Raw genomic sequence first — 19,396 nt, 5'->3', positions numbered from 1 at the left:
AAATGCTCCATTCTGAGAGTGGTGGCATTTGGGAACAGGCTGGCAACGCCACAGGCATGAGTCCAGCAACATTATCTGTCCATAGTAAGTCAGGCTCCCCTTCCACCCACCCTGTTCTAAAGCTGAAGCTGTAGACAGGGTACAAGTAGCCAAAGGAAACCAAAAATATGCATTGAGACTTAGAAAAACGGAAAGAAGTGTTGAGATAATATCCAAGAATAATATGTATTCTGCTGTTGTTGGACGGAATGGTCTGGTTGGTAGGCTGGTCAAACTAGTAACTAAAGCTTGTAAGAGATAACAATACTCAAACTGCCCTTCAGTTACATGATGTGTTATCTGTAGAACTCCAGCTGTGTGTGAAAAGTAAAGTTAAAATGTCTAGAAGTGATCTTCAAGATGTCAGTCGACTTCCAGTAACACCAGTTGTCAGTGTGACTGCCTGCCTGTCATCATCAGTGTACTCCACCAGTCTATACTGGTTCAGCTAACTGGCTTGGCTTGGATTCCTGTAGAGTTGTGCTAAAGTGAAATATCTACATTGTCTGATCTAGCTTTAATGGATAGCAGGTGCAGTGGATAGAGAAAACGTTCTGACCACTCCAGTATCAGGTATCTATCAAATAATGCCGATTGAGGTGTCAGTAGTGTCCCTGTGAGAGGCTGTGGAGACCCCAGTTAACCTGAGTTAAAGAAAAATGTTGCATCCCAGGATTACATGTTAGAAATTAGATGAATCCAATAAGGTAGTAGTGTACACATTAGACACCAAGGAAGCACTTGCAAGTGGGATTCTCTGAGTTGCTGGATTCAAAGTCCGGTCCAGCAGCCTTGGTTGGACTTGATGTCATTGTAGGGCATGGTCCTGCACTGGTGCCAATAACCCAAGCTCACACTGGCTCATTTTCTTTGTCTTGAATTCAGGCCAGTTACTAGGATTCACTCCTCTTAAGAATTGAACCCATCTGTAACTGACTTTAGGTAAAGAACTGAAGCAATGGAACATGTCTGGGGACCTGTGGACAGTTCTGCCAGCAGGCCTACACTTTGGTCCTTTGTGGGGTGGGGTTTCTTCTTCTGGGAAAAAATCGTCAGGGCTGACTGCCACTACAAAAGCAGGCTTCTGCCCAGCGTGGTAAGTTACATCCTAACAAGGAAAGGAAGATGTTCCAGTCCTCAAGACTTCGTGTCAAGATTTTGCTACGCTTGCTACTTGATAATCCCGTGGCTGAAAAATGGAGGCAGCACGTCAGGGCCGCCTGTGAAAGGAAAAGCGGCAGCTGGCCATCACCCCTGCTAGTCAGCTCAGGTGCTCGTGATGGAAACAGAACTCAGCCCATGGACGCTAAAGTGGGCAGTGCACCTCTAGTACTGCTTACATTCTTTAAACACTCAAGGAAAGAAACTTCAGGTGAGAACTGAAAAACGTGTGCTGTTAGCTGACTTGTTATAGTCTCAAGTCAAATTAAAAGGGACATGGGTGATAAACCCTTGACTCATGTGTCTCTTGGAGTTCTGAATCTTTCACTCACTGCCTATAAAATGGATCAATTAATAAATGAAGGTCCTGGCAAGGAAGGAGGCATCCTCTGATTGCTGGCCAAGAATTCCTCTAGGACACTCTCCCCGACTTTTCCAGGCATATAATCCTCAAGCTCCCAAGGCAATCTTGGGACACGAATCACAAGGACAAGTGAGATGATAAGTGAGCAAGTAGGGCGTCTAGAACCCTCGACAGGCCAAACTTTAGAATGATGGAAGCAGGCTTTCCTTGCCAGAAGCTCAACTATGGCCAGAGGCTACAACCTTTGGGAGGGCAGAGGGCTAAAGAATGTGCAGGAGCTCACATTTTGTCGTCCTGTCCACAACTGTAGGAATTTCTGTATGAAGAGGCACAGAGGAAAACTAGAAATCAAATCTGTGTCCTTTATTCCATCAAGTAGGCATATCCACAAGCCCATGCTGTGTCCTGTCTCAACAGGTTGCTGGATGATTTCCTGGGCCTGAGGCACATGATGACCTGGGCTCTGCTCTCCAGACAGATGGCAGGGGTGGGCAGTGGAGAAGGGCTGAACTCGGAGGCTGAGACCGCCCCCAGCACTGAAGGGGGACAGAGAGCAAGGATGTAGGACCATGATGACAGGAGCAGTAGAAGCCTTGAAGGACCTAAGTTGAACATTTTGAGGTGAGAGGCCTCTCCATCCAGGCCTACATGTCCACGGACAGCCACACCCAGACTGTGGGCAGAGACAAAGCTGCTACCATCCACTGTGGTGCTACATTCTTCTAGATTCTTCTAGAAGTCCCTTTTTTTTTCCTGCCGTGGTTAAGGTCTGGGAGCAGGAATCGTTTGTCAGAAGAATGCAGAAGCCATTTCCTGGAGTCCACCTTTTCAAGATGAGCTGTTTGAGGCTTCAAGAATGAGAGAGAAGGAAGTGGAGAGCAGAGACAAGAGAGGCTACCAGGCCCAAGGATAAAGGCTGGGAGCCATGTACAGTCAGTCGGGCAGAGCAGTGGTCAGTGGAGTCGTGGGTTGGAGGCTGAGATACCTCTGGGCTCGCTGCCACCAAACCGGAAGAACTGAGGCAGAGGCAGCCTACCACTTGCTGAGGAGACAGAACTTAGGCACCAAGTAACAAAGACTCCCCTGCAGAATTGCCACTCTCTGCCCCAACAGTCTCCAGGGGTCTGCTCCAGACAGAGCCCAGCAGCCAGGGAGGCAGGGCCTACTGCTGGGATATCATGGCAAGTGCCCAGTCCAAGAAAGCCACTGTGGTGTCCTGTAGTCTGAGCCAGGTCCAGTGAGCGGCCTCACTGAGCTGTGTCTTCATGCAGTCCCAAGTCACCTCGCCTCTGGGAGGAAAGCAGACATTTCGGGGGTTGGGAAATTGTGATGTGCAGCTGTGTTAAGTCAAAGAGCTGTAGCTAATACTCACAACCCCGATCCCAAAGTGCCCAAGGGATGCGCAGGAGGCAGGGCAGAGCGAGAAAAACAAAAGGGGAGCTGTGTCCCTGGAGAAAGGGCCTGGGGTCACAGGCCTCCTGCTGGAGCCCTGGGGTAGGGTCTCACCTGCATGCCTCGTGGCAGTGCTCCTGGATCTGGGCCAGGGCCTCAAGCAGCATGTGCCACGTAGGCAGCAGGATGCTGTGATAAAGAAACAGGAGCAGCTCCCTCAGAGAACGGAGCAGCTGGTTCAGGGTGTCAGGGAGCTGGGTCTGTAGCTGGACCATGGAGAATGGATGGGTTAGAACGACAGGAAAGGCAGTCCACGTGGGGCTGCACCTTCCCAAGAACACAGCCATCCGGCAAGAGGTCAGAGCCTTCTCTGACCTCTCTGTCTCTGGCTTACCCTCTGGAAGAGGTTGGCGAGGCTGTCACCGAACCAGGCAAGGTGTGAGGCACAGTGGGCAGAAAGGAAGCCGACGGTGGCATTGGTGTGGGCCCAGGCCAGCTGCAAGCCAGGCCTCACCACAGTCAGCAGGTGGGAGCCCCAGGCTGGCAATGTCTTCTCCAGCCAGCTGTAGGGGAGACACAGAGGGAGGAAGAAGGTGTCTGGAGTCTCCCAAGCAGGCTGGCCTAAGAACAGCTGGGGCAAGGTAGGCCTTGGGAGGGGAAAACCACAGCGGCTTCCCATTGACTGTCAATGCTGTCACCACCCTGAACAGGCAAGCCCTCTCTCTCCCACGCCTCCCTCTCCCCTCTAGGTACCCCCCATCCCACTCCCGGAGGTCTCACCTGTAGCCCTGCAAGCTATAGGAGTAGATCTTGGTGCATGCTTGTTGGCCAGCAGGCAAGACACCAGATGACTGAAGCAGCTGGCCAGAAAGGGAGGCTGCGGAGAGGGGGCCTTGGGTGAGTGAGGAGGTGAGCGGGGCAGGGACTGGGACTGGGGAGGCAGGCACTACAGGCCCCAGAGCAGACTCAGTGAGGGATGGGGCAGAACTGGACATGCTCACGGGGTTGCAGAGCTGGCTCCATTCTGCTCTGGAGCACGTGTGGAGGGAGGGTTGCAGGCCAGGAGAGCAAGAAGGGTGCAGCCAGGTGGAGCTGTGGACTTGGGCATCAGGAAACCTCGAGTCTGAGGGTCAGCCTTTCTACTTCCTAGCTGTGATGTTATGCTAATTGGTAAATCTTTCTGAGCCTCAATTTCCTCAAAAATTAAAAACAAGGTAACACTACTCAAATAAGACCATGAATATGAAGCATTTCTACAATGCAAAGCACAGACACATCTGTCAGAAAAATGTCTGTTCTGGAGTGTGTGCAGGGGCGGGGAGTGGTACATCCAGCTCTGTGTCCCCACAAAAAGCCCCTGGCTATCTCCTTTGCCAGCCAATCCCTGCTTACCCTGGAAAGAGCTGTGTGACCGGAAGTCATGGCACAGGAAACCTATGGCAAAGACCAGCACCAACAGAAGTAGCCGTGTCCAGGGCAGCTGGAAGCCCCGAGCCTGCTGCAACAGACTCTAGAAGGAGAAGGGGCAGGGAGCAGTGGTCAGAAGGGAGTGGGGCTGGCCCTGGCCTCCTAAGGCAGGCCTCAAGCTCAGCCTTCCACAGAGAGGATCCAGCCCTCTCACTACTCCAGAGGTGGTGGGAGTTCCAGCGGCAGGTGGGGCAGGAATGTCATACAGGTCCAACCCAGGGTGTGCAGAGACTGCGAGGAGAAAAGTCTATGGGTGGTGGTGGGAGGCGAGGGCAGTGGGCTGGGCGCTGGCACCTTGCAGGCCGAGTCGCAGGTGACGACATCTTGATTGCTGCCGCCGCCCTTCCTCAGCAGATCCTGGTTGGTAAGCTTGAAGGACTGAATGGTTTCTTGCAATGACTTCTGTGTCTGTAGAGTAAGAGAAGTCTAGGCTGAGAATGTTAAGATTTAGCCCACAAGTGAACCCTGAGCTTCCATTCTGCTTCGTATTCCACACCAGAAGTGCTAATGGAGCACCTTCCCAGAAAGCGGGGCCAGTGGCGGGGGTACGAACTCAGAACCCAGACGAGGCTCAGCCTGCCATGTCTTCCCAGCTCACCTTCTTGGGAATACGCTCCCAGGACCTGAGCAGGTGTTCCAGCAGCAGGCTGTGGGGAAAGCACAATCCTTTCCCATCAGGAGGCCCACCTGGCCCCTCCCATCCTCCATGGGCCCCAGCTCCTTCAGGCTGAAAGACCCTCCATGCCCTGTCCCCCACCCCCACAGAGGAGCAGCTTCGTGGAAGCCTCCCTGCAAAGCCCCCACAGGTATGAGCCTGAACAACAGTGACAAACATCCCCCTTCTGCTTTTGGACAGGACACACCATGAAGAGTAAATTAAGGTTTCTCTGTGTGGATCAGAGGCAGGTGACCCCCACCCCGCCACCTGCCTGGACTGTGACAGGTGCTTGGGGTAGAGCTGCCGCCAGACGCTGGTGCTGAGGGGGTCCACCATCAGGCACTCAGTCAGGCTTCTCAGGAGCTGCACAGGAGATAGAAGGGAGAGACTGCTGGGCCCCGGGCAATGGTGGGGAGTGCTAAGAGCTAACTCCCCCTCTTAGTTAGTGCCAAGTGGGGCCCCCCAGGCAGCACTCCACCCTGAAGGGCAGAGAAATTGTGCCCATACCCTCAAAATCTCCAAGAGGCTATAAAGGGGAAGAAGGGGCTCCTGAGATAAAAATTAGCTTGTCTGCAAGGGACCATGAGAGACTGGTCAGATCTGAACAAGCTGCCTTTTCAGCTCCATTCTTCTGAGAGTGAAGCATAAAGGAGCCAGCAGTTGGCTGTTGGGACCAAGCTGGGGAGGGCGGGGCAAAGAGGGGAGAAAACAGGCTCCCAGTGGCAGGGCCTGTCAGCAGATAGGGACCTTACCCCACCCCAAGAAGGAGAAAGGCACCTCCCACCAGCTCCTCACCTCTTTCTTCATCTCCGGAGGGCAGCCAGGGGTGGCTCTGGACAGGAAGGAGGGGAAGTAGGTATGCAGCGTGGATTCCGGCTTTGCCCCAAATGCCAGCACCTTCAGTCGTGGGTACAGCTGACATAGCTGCTCCTGCAGGCTGTGGAGGGGGTTGAGAAGAGAGCTGAGCATAGACTCTGATTGGCTTTGTGTGCTTGTGCCCCTTGCGTCTGCAGCAAAGTCCATACCCTGCCCAAGGTGGTGGTCATGAAGGGCCTTTTAATGGTTCTGCATCTTTCTAGACTCAGAGACTTCTTGGAAAATCTGCTCAGTCATGGGTCCCCTCCCCAGAAAATGCCCACAGGCCAATCACCATGGAGGGCCCATGTAATTCCAAGGGTTCAATGATCCCATGTACATGCAGGTTGATAATCTCAAATTGAGAGTGGCCGGAGGTGAAGGGACAGATATAGTGTCCTAATCCTCTGCTGGGGTCCTTCACAGAAGGTTGTGCCCTGGGACAGCCCTACCTGGGAGTCAAGGAGTTGTTGGGCATATAGGCAAAGTCCAGAAGTGGGAAGAGGTCCTTGGGGCCAATCATGCCAAAGCCCTTGGTGAGGTTGGGGTGCATCCTGTGGGGGAGGAAAGAAACAGGCTTGTTGGGGAACACGGGCCCTGGCCACGGTCCCAGCTAAGAACATCTAAGAAAAAGGGCATAAACTCCACTCCATCCCCCCAACTTCCTGGCTCCCTCCGTTTCCTTCACCACCCCCACATTCTGACTTGGGAGGAGCTGGTCCTGATGCTTCTTCACATCTATGGAAACCAGGATCACAGCATCCATTTTGCTGAAATAGCTACCTGAAAACACCCTGGGCCTGCTCTTCCCCTTCACCTCCAATTACTCACAGGAGCAGCCGATCCAGGTATGCAATGGCGAAGGGAGACAGAGACTTGATGCCCAGCACAGGTAGCATAATCCCCAGCCACACTGTGGAGACAAAGATCAGGGAGGAAGCCTCAAGCCTGGATCCACTGGGGACATTAAAGAGGAACTTCCAGCTCCAAAACCTTTCTTTTACCTCTCAGTCCCTCGGTGAGGTTGGTAAAACCTGCTTGACCCAGGGCCCACATGATAGTCAGACACTTGGCTGGTCGGCTCTGGTGGGACCTCAGCAGTTCCAGGAACTGGGGAGACCAGTGAGGGAGGCAGGTTGGGAAAGGGCAAAGCACCAGGAGCACCCTCAAAGCCAAGGAAGAAGACAGAATTCAACTGGGAGAGGACAATGGGGCAGTGTGGTAATGTGGTGGAGTGACTCAGAGCACAGGCTCTGGCACCAGGCTATGGTCTTCACTCACGTTTATCACTTACTACTTGACCAACTTTACAAAGTAACTGACCCCTGTTGCGGCTCAATCTTCTCATCTACAAAATGGGAATAATAGCAGTACCTACCTCATATATGTACATAGTGCTAACGCTGTTAGCTAACTACTTGTCTTACGGGACCTCCTGCATCCCTTAACTGGGTTCAACAGAGTTGATTCTGCCCAGTCTCCCCAGTCCTGGCCTCCCAATGGCCCCATCACAACCCTGAGCTCACCTTGCCTAGGTTTGTGGTGACAATCTTGGGCTTGTCTTGCAGAATGGCCTGGATACAGATGCGGTAACCGTGCAGTGACTCCCCTGGAGATACACATTCTCAGACCCACATATACTAATCAGCACCCCAAACCTGTAATCTCTCTTTCAACAGCTGAGAGCCCAGAACCCAGGCCCAGGGAGTCCTAGCATCCTCCTTCTTTTCCAAAAGTGCTGGAATTAGCATATTTCTCTGCTAAAAGAGAACCTCTTCAGTTACTCTAGAAGCAGAAAAAAGGGGATTAGGTTCCCAAGATAGGACTGGCCTAATTCTCACGGGACCCTCTCACCTGGAGTCTTATCCAGTTCTTGTAGCATGGTGAATAGACAATGGTCGAAAAAGAGCTCCAGGGATCCCGCAGCCTTCGCCAATAGCCCTCGGATGATGCCACGCAGCTCCCGGCTCACCAGGCTGTAGGGATAATCTGGGGTCGATAGGCCTCATATGAGAGCTAGCACCAGAAGCCTCTGCTACCTCTGAGGCCTCTGCTTTGCTCCTTGAGAACTGTAAGTGAAGGCAGAGGTCACTGCACTGTGGCTGGCATCCTCCCTATTTCAACGAGGCCCAGGAACTTTGAAGCCATGCTAATCTGAGGACAGCTCAAATCACCAGGTAAGTCAGGGCAGTGGGGGCATGGGGCTCAGTTACTAAGTAATGCGCTTACATACAGCCCTTTCAGAATTTTCTTCAACTCGTCTGGAGAACTAACCGTGAGGATGCTGGCTAAGTGTGGGTTCACTCGGAGGTACTTGGAGCTTGTAGTTGAGATAGCTGGCCAGGTCCTTCAACCACACGGATGGGTTTCCAGAGAACACACTCTGGCTCTTGTCCAGTTCCTTCTGCAGATCTGCCAGGTCCAGCTGCCAGGAACACAGTCCCCTCATGGTGAGTTTCGGGTGTAGAGTAATGGGGTAGAGGTGGGGAAATGGTTGAGGTGGCAGGAAAAACAAAGGGTTTCTGCTTTTCAATGCAAGTATATGGAATGCCATACTTTTGTTGCATCCAGATCTTCAGGAACTAGAGAACAAGACAATTGTAACTGCTGATCTCAAGAACTAATACTCTTGGGTCCCTCACATGTTCAAGGAGAGAAACAGAAGACAAGATGGAAAGTGAAAGATCATTTCTTCCTTGGTGGGAGGAACCACAAGCAGTTTTTCTAAACCCTCTGTGTATCTCTGGATTTTCAAGGTTTTCCCCTCACTAATCTATGGTTCTCTATAAACTCATTCCCTTTCTAGCCTAAGTGCAGACACTGCATCCCATTGGATTTCCATCCTTTCCTGAAGGCCTCCTCTTAGTCAGCAGTGTCCCTCATCCCACAGGTCCCTCAGGAGCCCGTCCCTGTCCCACTTCTTTCATCCTCTCTACTCCTCGGGTCCTCATTCTTCCCCTGCCTAAAGTCTCGCCACACTCACAGCTTTCAGTGCCTCCTCCAGGCTGCGAAAGCGTCCCTGCTTCTGGTTCTGGTTGGTGAGGGTCGCCACCTTCTTAGCCTGCTTCTTGTTCCCCGGTTTCTTAGGCTCCACAGCAGGAGGTGGAACCTGCTCCTTATTCTGCCGCTTCATGATTTTCTCAAAGCCCCGCTCATACAGGGTGCTTGTCGTCTGGATTGGAGCTGGGGTAATGACAGGCAGAGAAAGGGGGGCAGCCCTGAATCAGGAGGGCCTCACAGAAACAGTGGTCCCTCCCCACACACTGGCACTTAATTAATCTCCAGGGAGGAGCCTGCCTCAAAGCCCCTTCTTGCATCCTGCTTAAGGACCCCTCCTGGTGGTTTCTTTCAGTTACCACAGCTCTTGAGTTCATGGGCTCTTTCAGAGATAAGGCATTTCTTTATTAGGAAATCAGAGTATGGGAAAATTGGGCAGGTGGGTGGTGTCCAACACAGAGGGCTGGCTTCTTTATTGAGTGGCTACCAGTTTGGGAAATCACGGTTTTCCATTCTTGGTTCTACCCCAGTTCCTCTTGGTTCTGATGTGACAACTCTATAATCAACAAGTGGCAAGCTTCCTCTGCTCCTTCAGGAGGCTTTGAGGAAACAGGCACCGCTTGGAATAATACTTGATGGGTGTGGAGATGTGTGTGGTGGATCATTTTCTCCCACTGCCGGGCCTCATGAGCGTCCAAGTCCCCACGCCAACCCCCTACCTGCAGATTACTTAAGGCGGGGGCCCAGTCTATGAGGAACCAGACTGCCTCTCCGCAGCTCCCGGACACTTGTCCGGCAAGGCCAGGCTATCGGGCCCGGGAACAGCTGGCAGGGAGCGTGTGCTGTCTGCTGAGCGTCCGAAGACGAGAATCCCGGTCCCCTCTAATAAGTGATCCTGGGGAAGTCGTCTAACTTCGTTGGGCCTCAGTTTACTCATGTGAGTGGCAAGGACGGCGACCTCCCTCGCTCTGTCTACCTCTTTTGAGGGTCGAGAAACGCCAGGGGAGCGCCGGCTGAACTGGGAGGTACCAATCCGCAGGAGGCTCGCGACTCCAGGAGCCCAGGGGTGTTTGGACCCTCTGGGCCCCGGTAGCTGCTCGCTACCACCCGGGGTGGGGAGGTGGGGTGCAGACCCGGGGCGGGGCGAGGGCTACAGGGGGCGGCGGGCCGGGTGGGTACTCACGGGTCAGGTCGTACTTCCACACTCCGTTCGCCTCCCCCAGCGCCCGGCGGTCCCCTCCGCCGCCTTTACCACTGCCGCCGGCCCCAGGCCGCCGCCCCTTCTTCACCACCTCCCAGCGCCCCCCACCCGCAGTCTTCGCCGCCATGGCTCCGACCCTCCCGCCACGGCCGCCTCCCCAAGCTTTCCGGTCCGGTGCGGACGCGCCGCGCTCTGCCACGTCTCCTCGCAGGGCTTCGCGGCGCGTGACGCCACCCGCTAGGCAGCTTGGGACTTGTAGTCGTTGGTGTTTGCCGGGTTCTTCCGCTCTAGGGGTCGGCGCGGCGTCAGGAGCCTTTCTCAGCAAAAAAAAAAAAAACAACAACAGCCAAGCAAAAGATGTTGAGATGAGAGGCTACTGCTTTCGGACAACTTTTATTGAGCCAACCAGTCCATCCTAAAGGAGATCAGTCCTGGGTCTGATCAGTCCTTGGAAGGACTGATGTTGAAGCTGAAACTCCAATACTTTGGCCACCTGATGCGAAGAGCTAACTCATTTGAAAAGACCCTGATACTGGGAAAGATTGAAGGCAGGAGGAGAAGGGGACGACAGAGGATGAGATGGTTGGACGGCATCACCGACTCAATGGACATGAGTTTGGGTGAACTCCGGGAGTTGGTGATGGACAGGGTGGCCTGGTGTGCTGCGGTTCATGGGGTCGCAGAGTCGGACACGACTGAGCGACTTAACTGAACTGAACGTGGAAGTATTGGGTGACTTGGTGAAAATTTAACTGTTTCTGGTTTTCTTTCCGTTCTAGTTGTGCACGAAGGATGAAATGAAAGTTCTCCTCAGCTCCTGGGGGAGTTTGTAGATGAAATGCTCCCTTCCTTACAGGAAAGTGCTAGTTTTTCTGTTGCTAATGATTAAACTTTGAGTTTAACGAGCTATTAAAAAAAAAAAAAAGCTATTGTGAAGGAACAGGGAAGAGAGACGGAGCTTGAGGATTCCTCGCCTTGAGGCAGCGTTTGGGGTCGGGTGGGGCAGGAAGTAGAGAGTGGAGTGTCCCTCGAAGGGAGGCAGAGAAAAGTTTTTGGCCCTGGGACAGCCAGCACTGGGTTTCCCCTTGCAGGCAGTGGGAAAGAAAAGGCTCTGACTCCCTCCACAGCTGTCAGTCCCAAGTCCCAGGTGTGGCAGGGAAGCAATCAAGAACGAAGACCTGAGGAACTACTTAAGCAGGTTACCTGGTCAGACATCCCCTATCTCTGGAGGTCCCTTGGGCCATGCTTGTTGTATCATGTGAGACCTCAAAACTGGAAGCATGCTGGCAGGGGAGTATGAGTGAAGGTGAACTAGAAGTGATTTATCATGATTAAGGAAATGTGCTATTTCATATGCCCTGCCATGCCAACTTTTTTTCAGTCCTATCCGACTTCATGCGACCCTATGGACTGTAACCTGCCAGGCTCCTCTGTCCATGGGATTTTCCAGGCAAGAATACTGGAGTGAATTGCCCTCCTCCAGGGGATCTTCCCAACCTAGGGATCAAACCTGCATCTTTTAGGTCTCCAGCATTGACATGATGGTTCTTTTTACCACTAGTGCCACATGGGAAGCTTACTATTTAATGCACACTCCCTCATTTGACTATGAGATTCATACCTGCCATACTAAGGAACAGGCCAGGCAAGCGTTTATAGTAAGAACTAGAGTCCAACTGAAATGGACTGGAATGGGTGAATTTAACTCAGATGACCATTATATCTACTACTGAGGGCAGGAATCCCTCAGAAGAAATGGAGTGGCCATCATGGTCAACAAAAGAGTCCTAAATGCAGTACTTGGATGCAATCTCAAAAACGACAGAATGATCTCTGTTCGTTTCCAAGGCAAACCATTCAATATCACAGTAATCCAAGTCTATGCCCCAACCAGTAACGCTGAAGAAGCTGAAGTTGAACGGTTCTATGAAGACCTACAAGACCTTTTGGAACTAACACCCCAAAAAGATGTCCTTTTCATTATAGGGGACTGGAATGCAAAAGTAGGAAGTCAAGAAACACCTGGAGTAACAGGCAAATTTGGCCTTGGAATAGGGAATGAAGCAGGGCGAAGACTAATAGAGTTTTGCCAAGAAAATGCAGTGGTCATAACAAACACCCTCTTCAAACAACACAAGAGAAGACTCTATACATGGACATTATCAGATGGTCAACACCGAAATCAGATTGATTATATTCTTTGCAGCCAAAGATGGAGAAGCTCTATACAATCAGCAAAAACAAGACCAGGAGCTGACTGGGGCTCAGACCATGAACTTATTGCCAAATTCAGACTTATATTGAAGAAAGTAGGGAAAACCACTAGACCATTCAGGTATGACCTAAATGAAATCCCTTATGATTATACAGTGGAAGTGAGAAATAGATTTAAGGGCCTAGATCTGATAGATAGAGTGCCTGAGGAACTATGGAATGAGGTTCGTGACATTGTACAAGAGACAGGGATCAAGACCATCCCCATGGAAAAGAAATGCAAAAAAGCAAAATGGCTGTTTGAGGAGGCCTTACAAATAGCTGTGAAAAGAAGAGAAGCGAAAAGCAAAGGAGAAAAGGAAAGATATAAACATCTGAACGCAGACTTCCAAAGAATAGCAAGAAGAGATAAGAAAGCCTTCCTTAGCTATCAATGCAAAGAAATAGAGGAAAACAACAGAATGGGAAAGACTACAGATCTCTTCAAGAAAATCAGAGATACCAAAGGAACATTTCATACAAAGATGGGCTTGATAAAGGACAGAAATGGTATGGACCTAAGCAGAAGATATTAAGAAGAGGTGGCAAGAATACACAGAAGAACTACAAAAAAGATCTTCACGACCCAGATAATCACGATGGTGTGATCACTGACCTAGAGCCAGACATCCTGGAATGTGAAGTCAAGTGGGCCTTAGAAAGCATCACTATGAACAAAGCTAGTGGAGGTGATGGAATTCCAGTTGAGCTATTCCAAATCCTGAAAGATGATGCTGTGAAAGTGCTGCACTTAATATGCCAGCAAATTTGGAAAACTCAGCAGTGGCCACAGGACTGGAAAAGGTCAGTTTTCATTCCAATCCCAAAGAAAGGCAATGCCAAAGAATGTTCAAACTACCGCATAATTGCACTCATCTCACATGCTAGTAAAGTAATGCTCAAAATTCTCCAAGCCAGGCTTCAGCAATATGTGAACTGTGAACTTCCAGATGTTCAAGCTGGTTTTAGAAAAGGCAGAGGAACCAGAGATCAAATTGCCAACATCCGCTGGATCATCGAAAAAGCTAGAGAGTTCCAGAAAAGCATCTATTTCTGCTCTATTGACTATGCCAAAGCCTTTGACTGTGTGGATCACAATAAACTGTGGAAAATTCTGAAAGAGGTGGGAATACCAGACCACCTGATCTACCTCTTGAGAAATTTGTATGCAGGTCAGGAAGCAACAGTTAGAACTGGACATGGAACAACAGACTGGTTCCAAATAGGAATAGGAGTTCGTCAAGGCTGTATATTGTCACCCTGTTTATTTAACTTATATGCAGAGTACATCATGAGAAACGCTGGACTGGAAGAAATACAAGCTGGAATCAAGATTTCTGGGAGAAATCTCAATCACCTCAGATATGCAGATGACACCACCCTTATGGCAGAAAGTGAAAAGGAACTAAAAAGCCTCTTGATGAAGGTGAAAGTGGAGAGTGAAAAAGTTGGCTTAAAGCTTAACATTCAGAAAACAAAGATCATGGCATCCGGTCCCATCACTTCATGGGAAATAGATGGGGAAACAGTGGAAACAGTGTCAGACTTTATTTTTCTGGGCTCCAAAATCACTACAGATGGTGACTGCAGCCATGAAATTGAAAGACACTTACTCCTTGGAAGGAAAGTTATGACCAACCTAGATAGCATATTCAAAAGCAGAGACATTACTTTGCCAACAAAGGTTCATCTAGTCAAGGCTATGGTTTTTCCTGTGGTCATGTATGGATGTGAGAGTTGGACTGTGAAGAAGGCTGAGTGCCAAAGAATTGATGCTTTTGAACTGTGGTGTTGGAGAAGACTCTTGAGGGTCCCTTGGACTGCAAGGAGATCCAACCAGTCCATTCTGAAGGAGATCAGCCCTGGGATTTCTTTGGAAGGAATGATGGTAAAGCTGAAACTCCAGTACTTTGGCCACCTCATGCGAAGAGTTGACTCATTGGAAAAGACTCTGCTGCTGGGAGGGATTAGGGGCAAGAGGAGAAGGGGACGACAGAGGATGAAATGGCTGGATGGCATCACTGGCTCGATGGACGTGAGTCTGAGTGAAGTCCGGGAGTTGGTGATGGACAGGGAGGCCTGGCGTGCTGCAATTCATGGGATCGCAAAGAGTCGGACACGACTGAGTGACTGATCTGATCTAAGAGTCCAACTTCCCACAGGATGAATAGTTTAGGGAGTGATGAATTCCTTTAGGAAGGAGATTAGAGAAGGCTTCCTAAAGGCGATGACACTGGAAGTGTGTCCTGAGGAATGGGTAAATAGTCGATGGTTGGGGATTAGGGCAAGTGGGGAGAACAGGCCAGGTGTGTGGACTTGATGTAAGCAAAGGCCTACAAAGGTGGGACACAGCGGGGCAAGTCTGGGAGACTGGAAGTAGTTCAATGTGACAGTGCTTCATGGATATTGGAGGTTATGTGGTTGGAAAGGGACCTCAGCCCATATGCCAAGGTCCTTGCCTGTCAAATTTTTACTTCGTCCTGCAGATTGTGGGAAGCCAGTAGGAAAATAGCATACCTACTTTGGAAAGGTAAGTGGGGACAGGTAAAGGATGGGGTGGGCTGGAGGCAGAAAGTAGGAGATAACCAACCTCTTGCTGCTTCCTTCTGCCTGCCCTCCAGCCCCTGCAGACCTGACCATCGCTGACTTTGCCTCAGGTCAAAGGGTCTGAAATGAAGTGCTTTTGCCCAGGACCATATTTGAGATAATCATTAATCAATTCATTTTTTTCACATAGTTGGTTTAGCTCTCTTCAGACACTGTCTTCTCTTTGTTCTACCTTTTCTGTGTTACATGTATGGTCACAAAAGCGATACTGATTTTGGAAGAGAAACAGAAAGGCTTTCCATAGAAGCAAACAAGGGGGTGTTCCATGGTGGAAATATAGAGAAGGGTGGGGAGGGGCTTTATTTCCTGTCTTAGAATAGTCCAGCAGGTCATCAGTTGTACCTTGGCACCTACGGGACAGAAGTCATTCACTTACTTATCCAGTAGCATTTCCTAAGCCCTTTCTGTACCTAATAAGCACTTAGCACAGTGGTAGGTGGGAGCTAGAGGACACATGTCACTTGATTGAGAGGAACTTGAGAAACCTGTATGGGAGACAGACGAAGCAGAAAAATTGTAATTCACCGTCTTAAATGTTCCAGAGTTTGGGGAGGAGGCAGTGGCTTTACATCGTGGAGCTCTAGGTCTTCAAAGAGCAACCTTAGACACTAGCCATGAAGGGTGGGCTTGGGCAGGTACCCATGGGGTAAGAGGGAAGAATCAAAAGACTGGGTCAAGTTTGGGATGGACATGTACTGCTATATTTAAAATGGATAACCAACAAGAACCTACTGTATAGCACATGGAACTCTGCTCAATGTTATGTGGCAGGCTGAATGGGAGGAAGTTTGGGGGAGAATGGATACATGTATATGTATGGCTGAGTTTCTTCGCTGTTCACCTGAAACTATCACAACATTGTTAATTGGCTATACCCCAATACAACATTTTTAAAAGTTAAAAAAAAAAGACTGGGTCAAAGAGGATGGGTGGCTGTCTGGTGTGGGGACAAGAACAGTGAGCTCATTGAAGCAGGCTGACCTACTATATTGGTTTCCTATTGCTTCTATAAGAAATTGCCACAAACTTACTGGCTTAATACAACACAAACTTCTTGTCTTATAGCTCTGGAAGGCAAAAGTCTGTCAGGGTCTCACTGGGGTAAAATATGGTATCCATAGGGCAGTGGTCCCTTGTGGAGACTCTAGGAGAGAACCTGTTTCCTTACCTCTCCCAGCCTCTGGAGGCTGACCAAATTTCTTTGCTCATATCCCCCATCTTTAAAGCCAGCAGCAATGGGTCAAGTCCTCCTCATATTGCATCACTCTGACCTCTTGCCCCGCCCATCCCAATTTTATGGACTCTTGGCAATTACACTGGGCCCTTCTGGATAATCCAGGATACCCTCATTTTAGTCAGCAGATTAGCGATTTAATTCCATCTGCACCTTAATTCCCCTTTGCCATGTATTAATAACCTAACATATCCACAGGTTCTGAGGATTATAATGTGGACATCTTTGGAGGGAGGCGTTATTCTGCCCACCACACCCACTTAACCATCAGGGTGAGGTTCCAGCCTGAAGATGAATGCTGGGCATCACAGGGAAACTACCTTCTCCTTTTACTGTATCTACCTGGAATAGCCTTTAAAATTAGGCAGAAGAATTAAAAATGGTAAGATTTAAAAATCACTAAGATAAAATCATAATTTTAATCATAAAAATAAAAGCAGGCTAGGAACTTGGAGGAGAAAATCAGGAGAATAAGGAGAATAAATTCAAAAGTCTGTATGTGGGAGTATGAGTCAAATGGAGAAGGTGAAGTGAATGAGGGATGAACAGACACGGTTTGCTTATTTCAGGTTTCTAACGAGTCAACTGGAGAAATGCTGGTGGTCTGGAAGGAGGGTCTTGGAGCAGGGCCGCGGAAGAAACAACATCCCAGCAGTGTCTTGGGCACACTCAGGACGGTGAGGAAACATCTACCACGGCTGGTCAGAAGCTAGAGGAAAAGTTCTGGAGGTCACACCTGTGTGGTCTTTGGGGATGAGCACAGAACAATGACTCAGGAGGTCTCAATTCTAGTCCAGGTTTTAACCACCTTGAGCAAATCATGTCACATGTAGGTCTCAGTCCTTTCCCCAGTAAATAAGGGGCTGTTCTAAAGGGCAACTAAGGCTCTGTTTAAATGGGCCTGGTACCCACATTCAGCTAAGTGCCCTTGGTCCCTGTTGGACCTTCAGGACACTGGTTATCATGGCCCTTGGCCTGCACGCACCAGGAATGCAGGGCTGTGCAAATATGATGGGACCGAGTTTCCAGCTCCCGGCTCCCATGAGAGCCTGTTCTGTGGGAGGAACCCCTTGGACATTGCTTTCCTCCTGGGCTTCAGTGCTTAGAGCCCTTGCTCTTTGTCACCCACTCAGCTCTGTCACGTGAGCCCTTGTCCCCATATGGATTACTGACATTGGGTGTGTGGACTTTGACAAGGGTGGCGGACAGTATGCGGTCATACTGGCCCAAAGGGGACAGAAACGAGGCACCTCTCAGCCAGGCCCCCCCGCCACCCGACAGCTGCTTGGCTGGGTTGCCCATTATCACAGCCGTGGTCCTGAATTCTGTTCCTCTTCAGGGAATGGGAGTTCAGGCCTCCGTGCCTCCCCTTAAAGCCCTGGTACCAGCGTTGAGAGATGGGGGCTGGGTCAAGCCAGTGAAGCTTTCTGGGCCTGGGGGAGGATGGCAGTGGTGTTGTACCCCATGGCTATCACCTCCAGGGAGGGGGTCACTCAGAGAAAAGCACTGAGACCCAGGCTGTGGCTCAGCTGAGGGAGACATAGTATGGACTTTTACCACACAAGTTTATTTAAATAAAAGTGAACACATATGCAGGCTGGGTGGCCCGAAGGGCTGGGGTTGGGGAGGCGGGCAGAGAAAAGGCAGACGTACAAGAGGTCCGGGCAGAGTCTGTGTGGTATGAACCAAGCTGCAGGGGAGTGGCTGGGAGCCGCAGCGCAGTGCCGGGCTGTGGTGCTGGGCGCAGGGGGCCAAGGGTGGGCGAGCCTGGTGCCAGGAGGTCGTTTTCATCCCTCACATGCTCCCCTCCCTCTCCCTGACCACCAGGGCCTTAGGTAACCCCCCTCCTCAGTCCCCTATCCCTCTCCTGACATCAGCCTTTCCCTCAACTACTGGGAAGTCAAAAGACAAAATAAATAAGAATCGGTGAGTCCAGTCACGGCCCTGGCAACGGGGGAAGGGAAGCCAAGCCAGGCACGCTGCCCCGGAGCCCGTGCTGCCAGCCCTGGGAAAAGAACAGGTAAAGTGCAAGGAAAATCCAGTAAGTAAAAATATACCAATGACTTTGTCAAATATACAGCTGCTGGCTGTCAGGGGAGCGGGTGGCTGGCTGGGGCGGGTGGCCACAGCACCCTGGGGGAGTGTTGGCCGACACAGCATAGAGACAACGGAAATAAATAGGGGTGGGGTGGGCAGGGGTCCCGCGCACTGGGCCTGTGCCACAGGAAGAGGGGCCTCCGCCTGCTCACCTGCCCCGTCCCCCCAAGCCCTGCTCGCCAGGCTCCCCAATGCCGCGGCACTGACACAAAGCACCGGCCGACTGGCTGTCAGGAAAGGATTATAATGTGGGGGTGGGAGCGGGGTGGGGAGGCACGGAAGCCGTGCAGTCATCCAGGGCTGGGGCCGCCCTCAGTACTCGTCCTGGTCTTCCTGTTGGTGTTCCTCAATCTCATCGTCCTCAGGGGGTGCAAATCCTTCCTGGAGGGTGGAAGGGAGAGAGATGCTGAGCCAGGCAGGCAGGCCGAAGCTGCAGACTCCTGCAGGTGGCTTGGAGCCGGCCTGGGTTCAGGCCCCCTGCCCACTGCACATGCTCTGTGGGACCTTGGGCTGGTGCCTTCAGCCGGCTGCCCTCACTGGCCCATGCTCCCCAAGGCTCCTTCTGGTCTCAGGGTCTGATAGGAATGGGGGAGGCCCATCAGGTGCCCGGCAGGACTCACCTCGGTGGCATAGAGGATGCCAATGATGCCCGAGATGACAGGGCTGTTCTCACTTTCGTGTTCCTGGCAGATGAGCTCAATGTCTCGAAGTTTGCTGAAGTAGAAGTCACGCTCCTTCTCCAGCCCATCCACCGTTAGCTTCAAATCCAGTAGCTGCTCGAGTGGGGGAGAAAGTGGTGTTCAAGCAGAGACCCTGGCGCCAGCCTCCCTTCCCGGCCTGATGCCCCAGGGGCCTGGCTTTCTCAGCTGCCCATGCGCACGCCACTCACCTGCTGGTTGAGCTCAAGAATCTGGGCATCGGTCTCGTGGCCACCATTTCGGGCTGACGGAGGATTCTTCCGGAGGATACAGGGAGGAGCCACGTTGCTCAGCCGGCCGGAGGTCTGCATATTTTTGGGGCCTGTGGGTGACGTCCTCTGTGGAACTGTCCAGAGGAGGAAAGTCAGATGGG

At 51.2% G+C, this 19,396-nt stretch overlaps 2 protein-coding genes and 1 long non-coding RNA gene across 5 annotated transcripts in view; 1 reads left to right on the top strand and 2 right to left on the bottom strand.

Annotated features, from left to right (window-relative positions):
• Window positions 1-1,912: 1,912 nt before the first annotated feature.
• On the bottom strand, window positions 1,913-10,328 carry TMEM214 (transmembrane protein 214). 2 transcript variants are annotated; one of them, XM_086325969.1, is made up of 17 exons: window positions 10,117-10,328; window positions 8,920-9,119; window positions 8,211-8,361; window positions 7,791-7,925; window positions 7,463-7,545; window positions 6,941-7,046; window positions 6,768-6,849; window positions 6,389-6,490; window positions 5,877-6,018; window positions 5,353-5,444; window positions 5,022-5,070; window positions 4,718-4,831; window positions 4,349-4,466; window positions 3,737-3,833; window positions 3,351-3,519; window positions 3,071-3,222; window positions 1,913-2,853 (listed from the first exon to the last, which is right to left on the bottom strand). In XM_086325969.1, the coding sequence occupies exons 1-17, from the start codon at window positions 10,259-10,261 to the stop codon at window positions 2,727-2,729; spliced, it is 2,064 nt and encodes a 687-aa protein (XP_086182095.1). In that variant the 5' UTR covers window positions 10,262-10,328; the 3' UTR covers window positions 1,913-2,726. The 2 variants fall into 2 exon arrangements, with proteins under 2 accessions (XP_086182095.1, XP_086182096.1); XM_086325970.1 differs by lacking the exon at window positions 8,920-9,119.
• A 77-nt stretch (window positions 10,329-10,405) lies between these two features.
• LOC147362872 (uncharacterized) lies at window positions 10,406-18,214 on the top strand. Its single transcript, XR_015136566.1, has 3 exons — window positions 10,406-14,917; window positions 16,427-16,610; window positions 16,798-18,214. It is a non-coding gene; the product is annotated as an uncharacterized LOC147362872 (long non-coding RNA).
• MAPRE3 (microtubule associated protein RP/EB family member 3) overlaps window positions 17,775-19,396 on the bottom strand; it is a 55,476-nt gene continuing 53,854 nt past the window's right edge. For both annotated transcript variants that reach the window (XM_086326002.1, XM_086326003.1), the window contains exons 5-7: window positions 19,215-19,369; window positions 18,946-19,098; window positions 17,775-18,706 (exon numbers count right to left, since the gene is read on the bottom strand). In XM_086326002.1, the coding sequence (XP_086182128.1) occupies window positions 18,638-18,706; window positions 18,946-19,098; window positions 19,215-19,369 (377 nt within the window). In that variant the 3' untranslated portion in view covers window positions 17,775-18,637. The remainder of the gene's footprint in view (window positions 18,707-18,945; window positions 19,099-19,214; window positions 19,370-19,396) is intronic.

This window comes from Bos grunniens, chromosome 11 (assembly GCF_055505025.1).
Source record: "Bos grunniens cultivar Pamir isolate PY7600 chromosome 11, Bosgru_T2T1.0, whole genome shotgun sequence".
NCBI lineage: Eukaryota > Metazoa > Chordata > Mammalia > Artiodactyla > Bovidae > Bos > Bos grunniens.
This window is presented reverse-complemented; position numbering and strand designations above follow the sequence as displayed.

Bases quoted from the DNA above. Each gene is read 5' to 3' on its own strand.
- TMEM214 (XM_086325969.1), bottom strand. From the start codon at position 10,261: ATGGCGGCGAAGACTGCGGGTGGGGGGCGCTGGGAGGTGGTGAAGAAG. The intron at 5,071-5,352 runs GCAGGTGGCGGG...CTTTCCCCACAG, and splicing joins AAGCACCTGTCACAGTCCAG to CCTGCTGCTGGAACACCTGC. The intron at 3,520-3,736 runs GTGAGACCTCCG...TCTCCCCTACAG, and splicing joins TATAGCTTGCAGGGCTACAG to CTGGCTGGAGAAGACATTGC.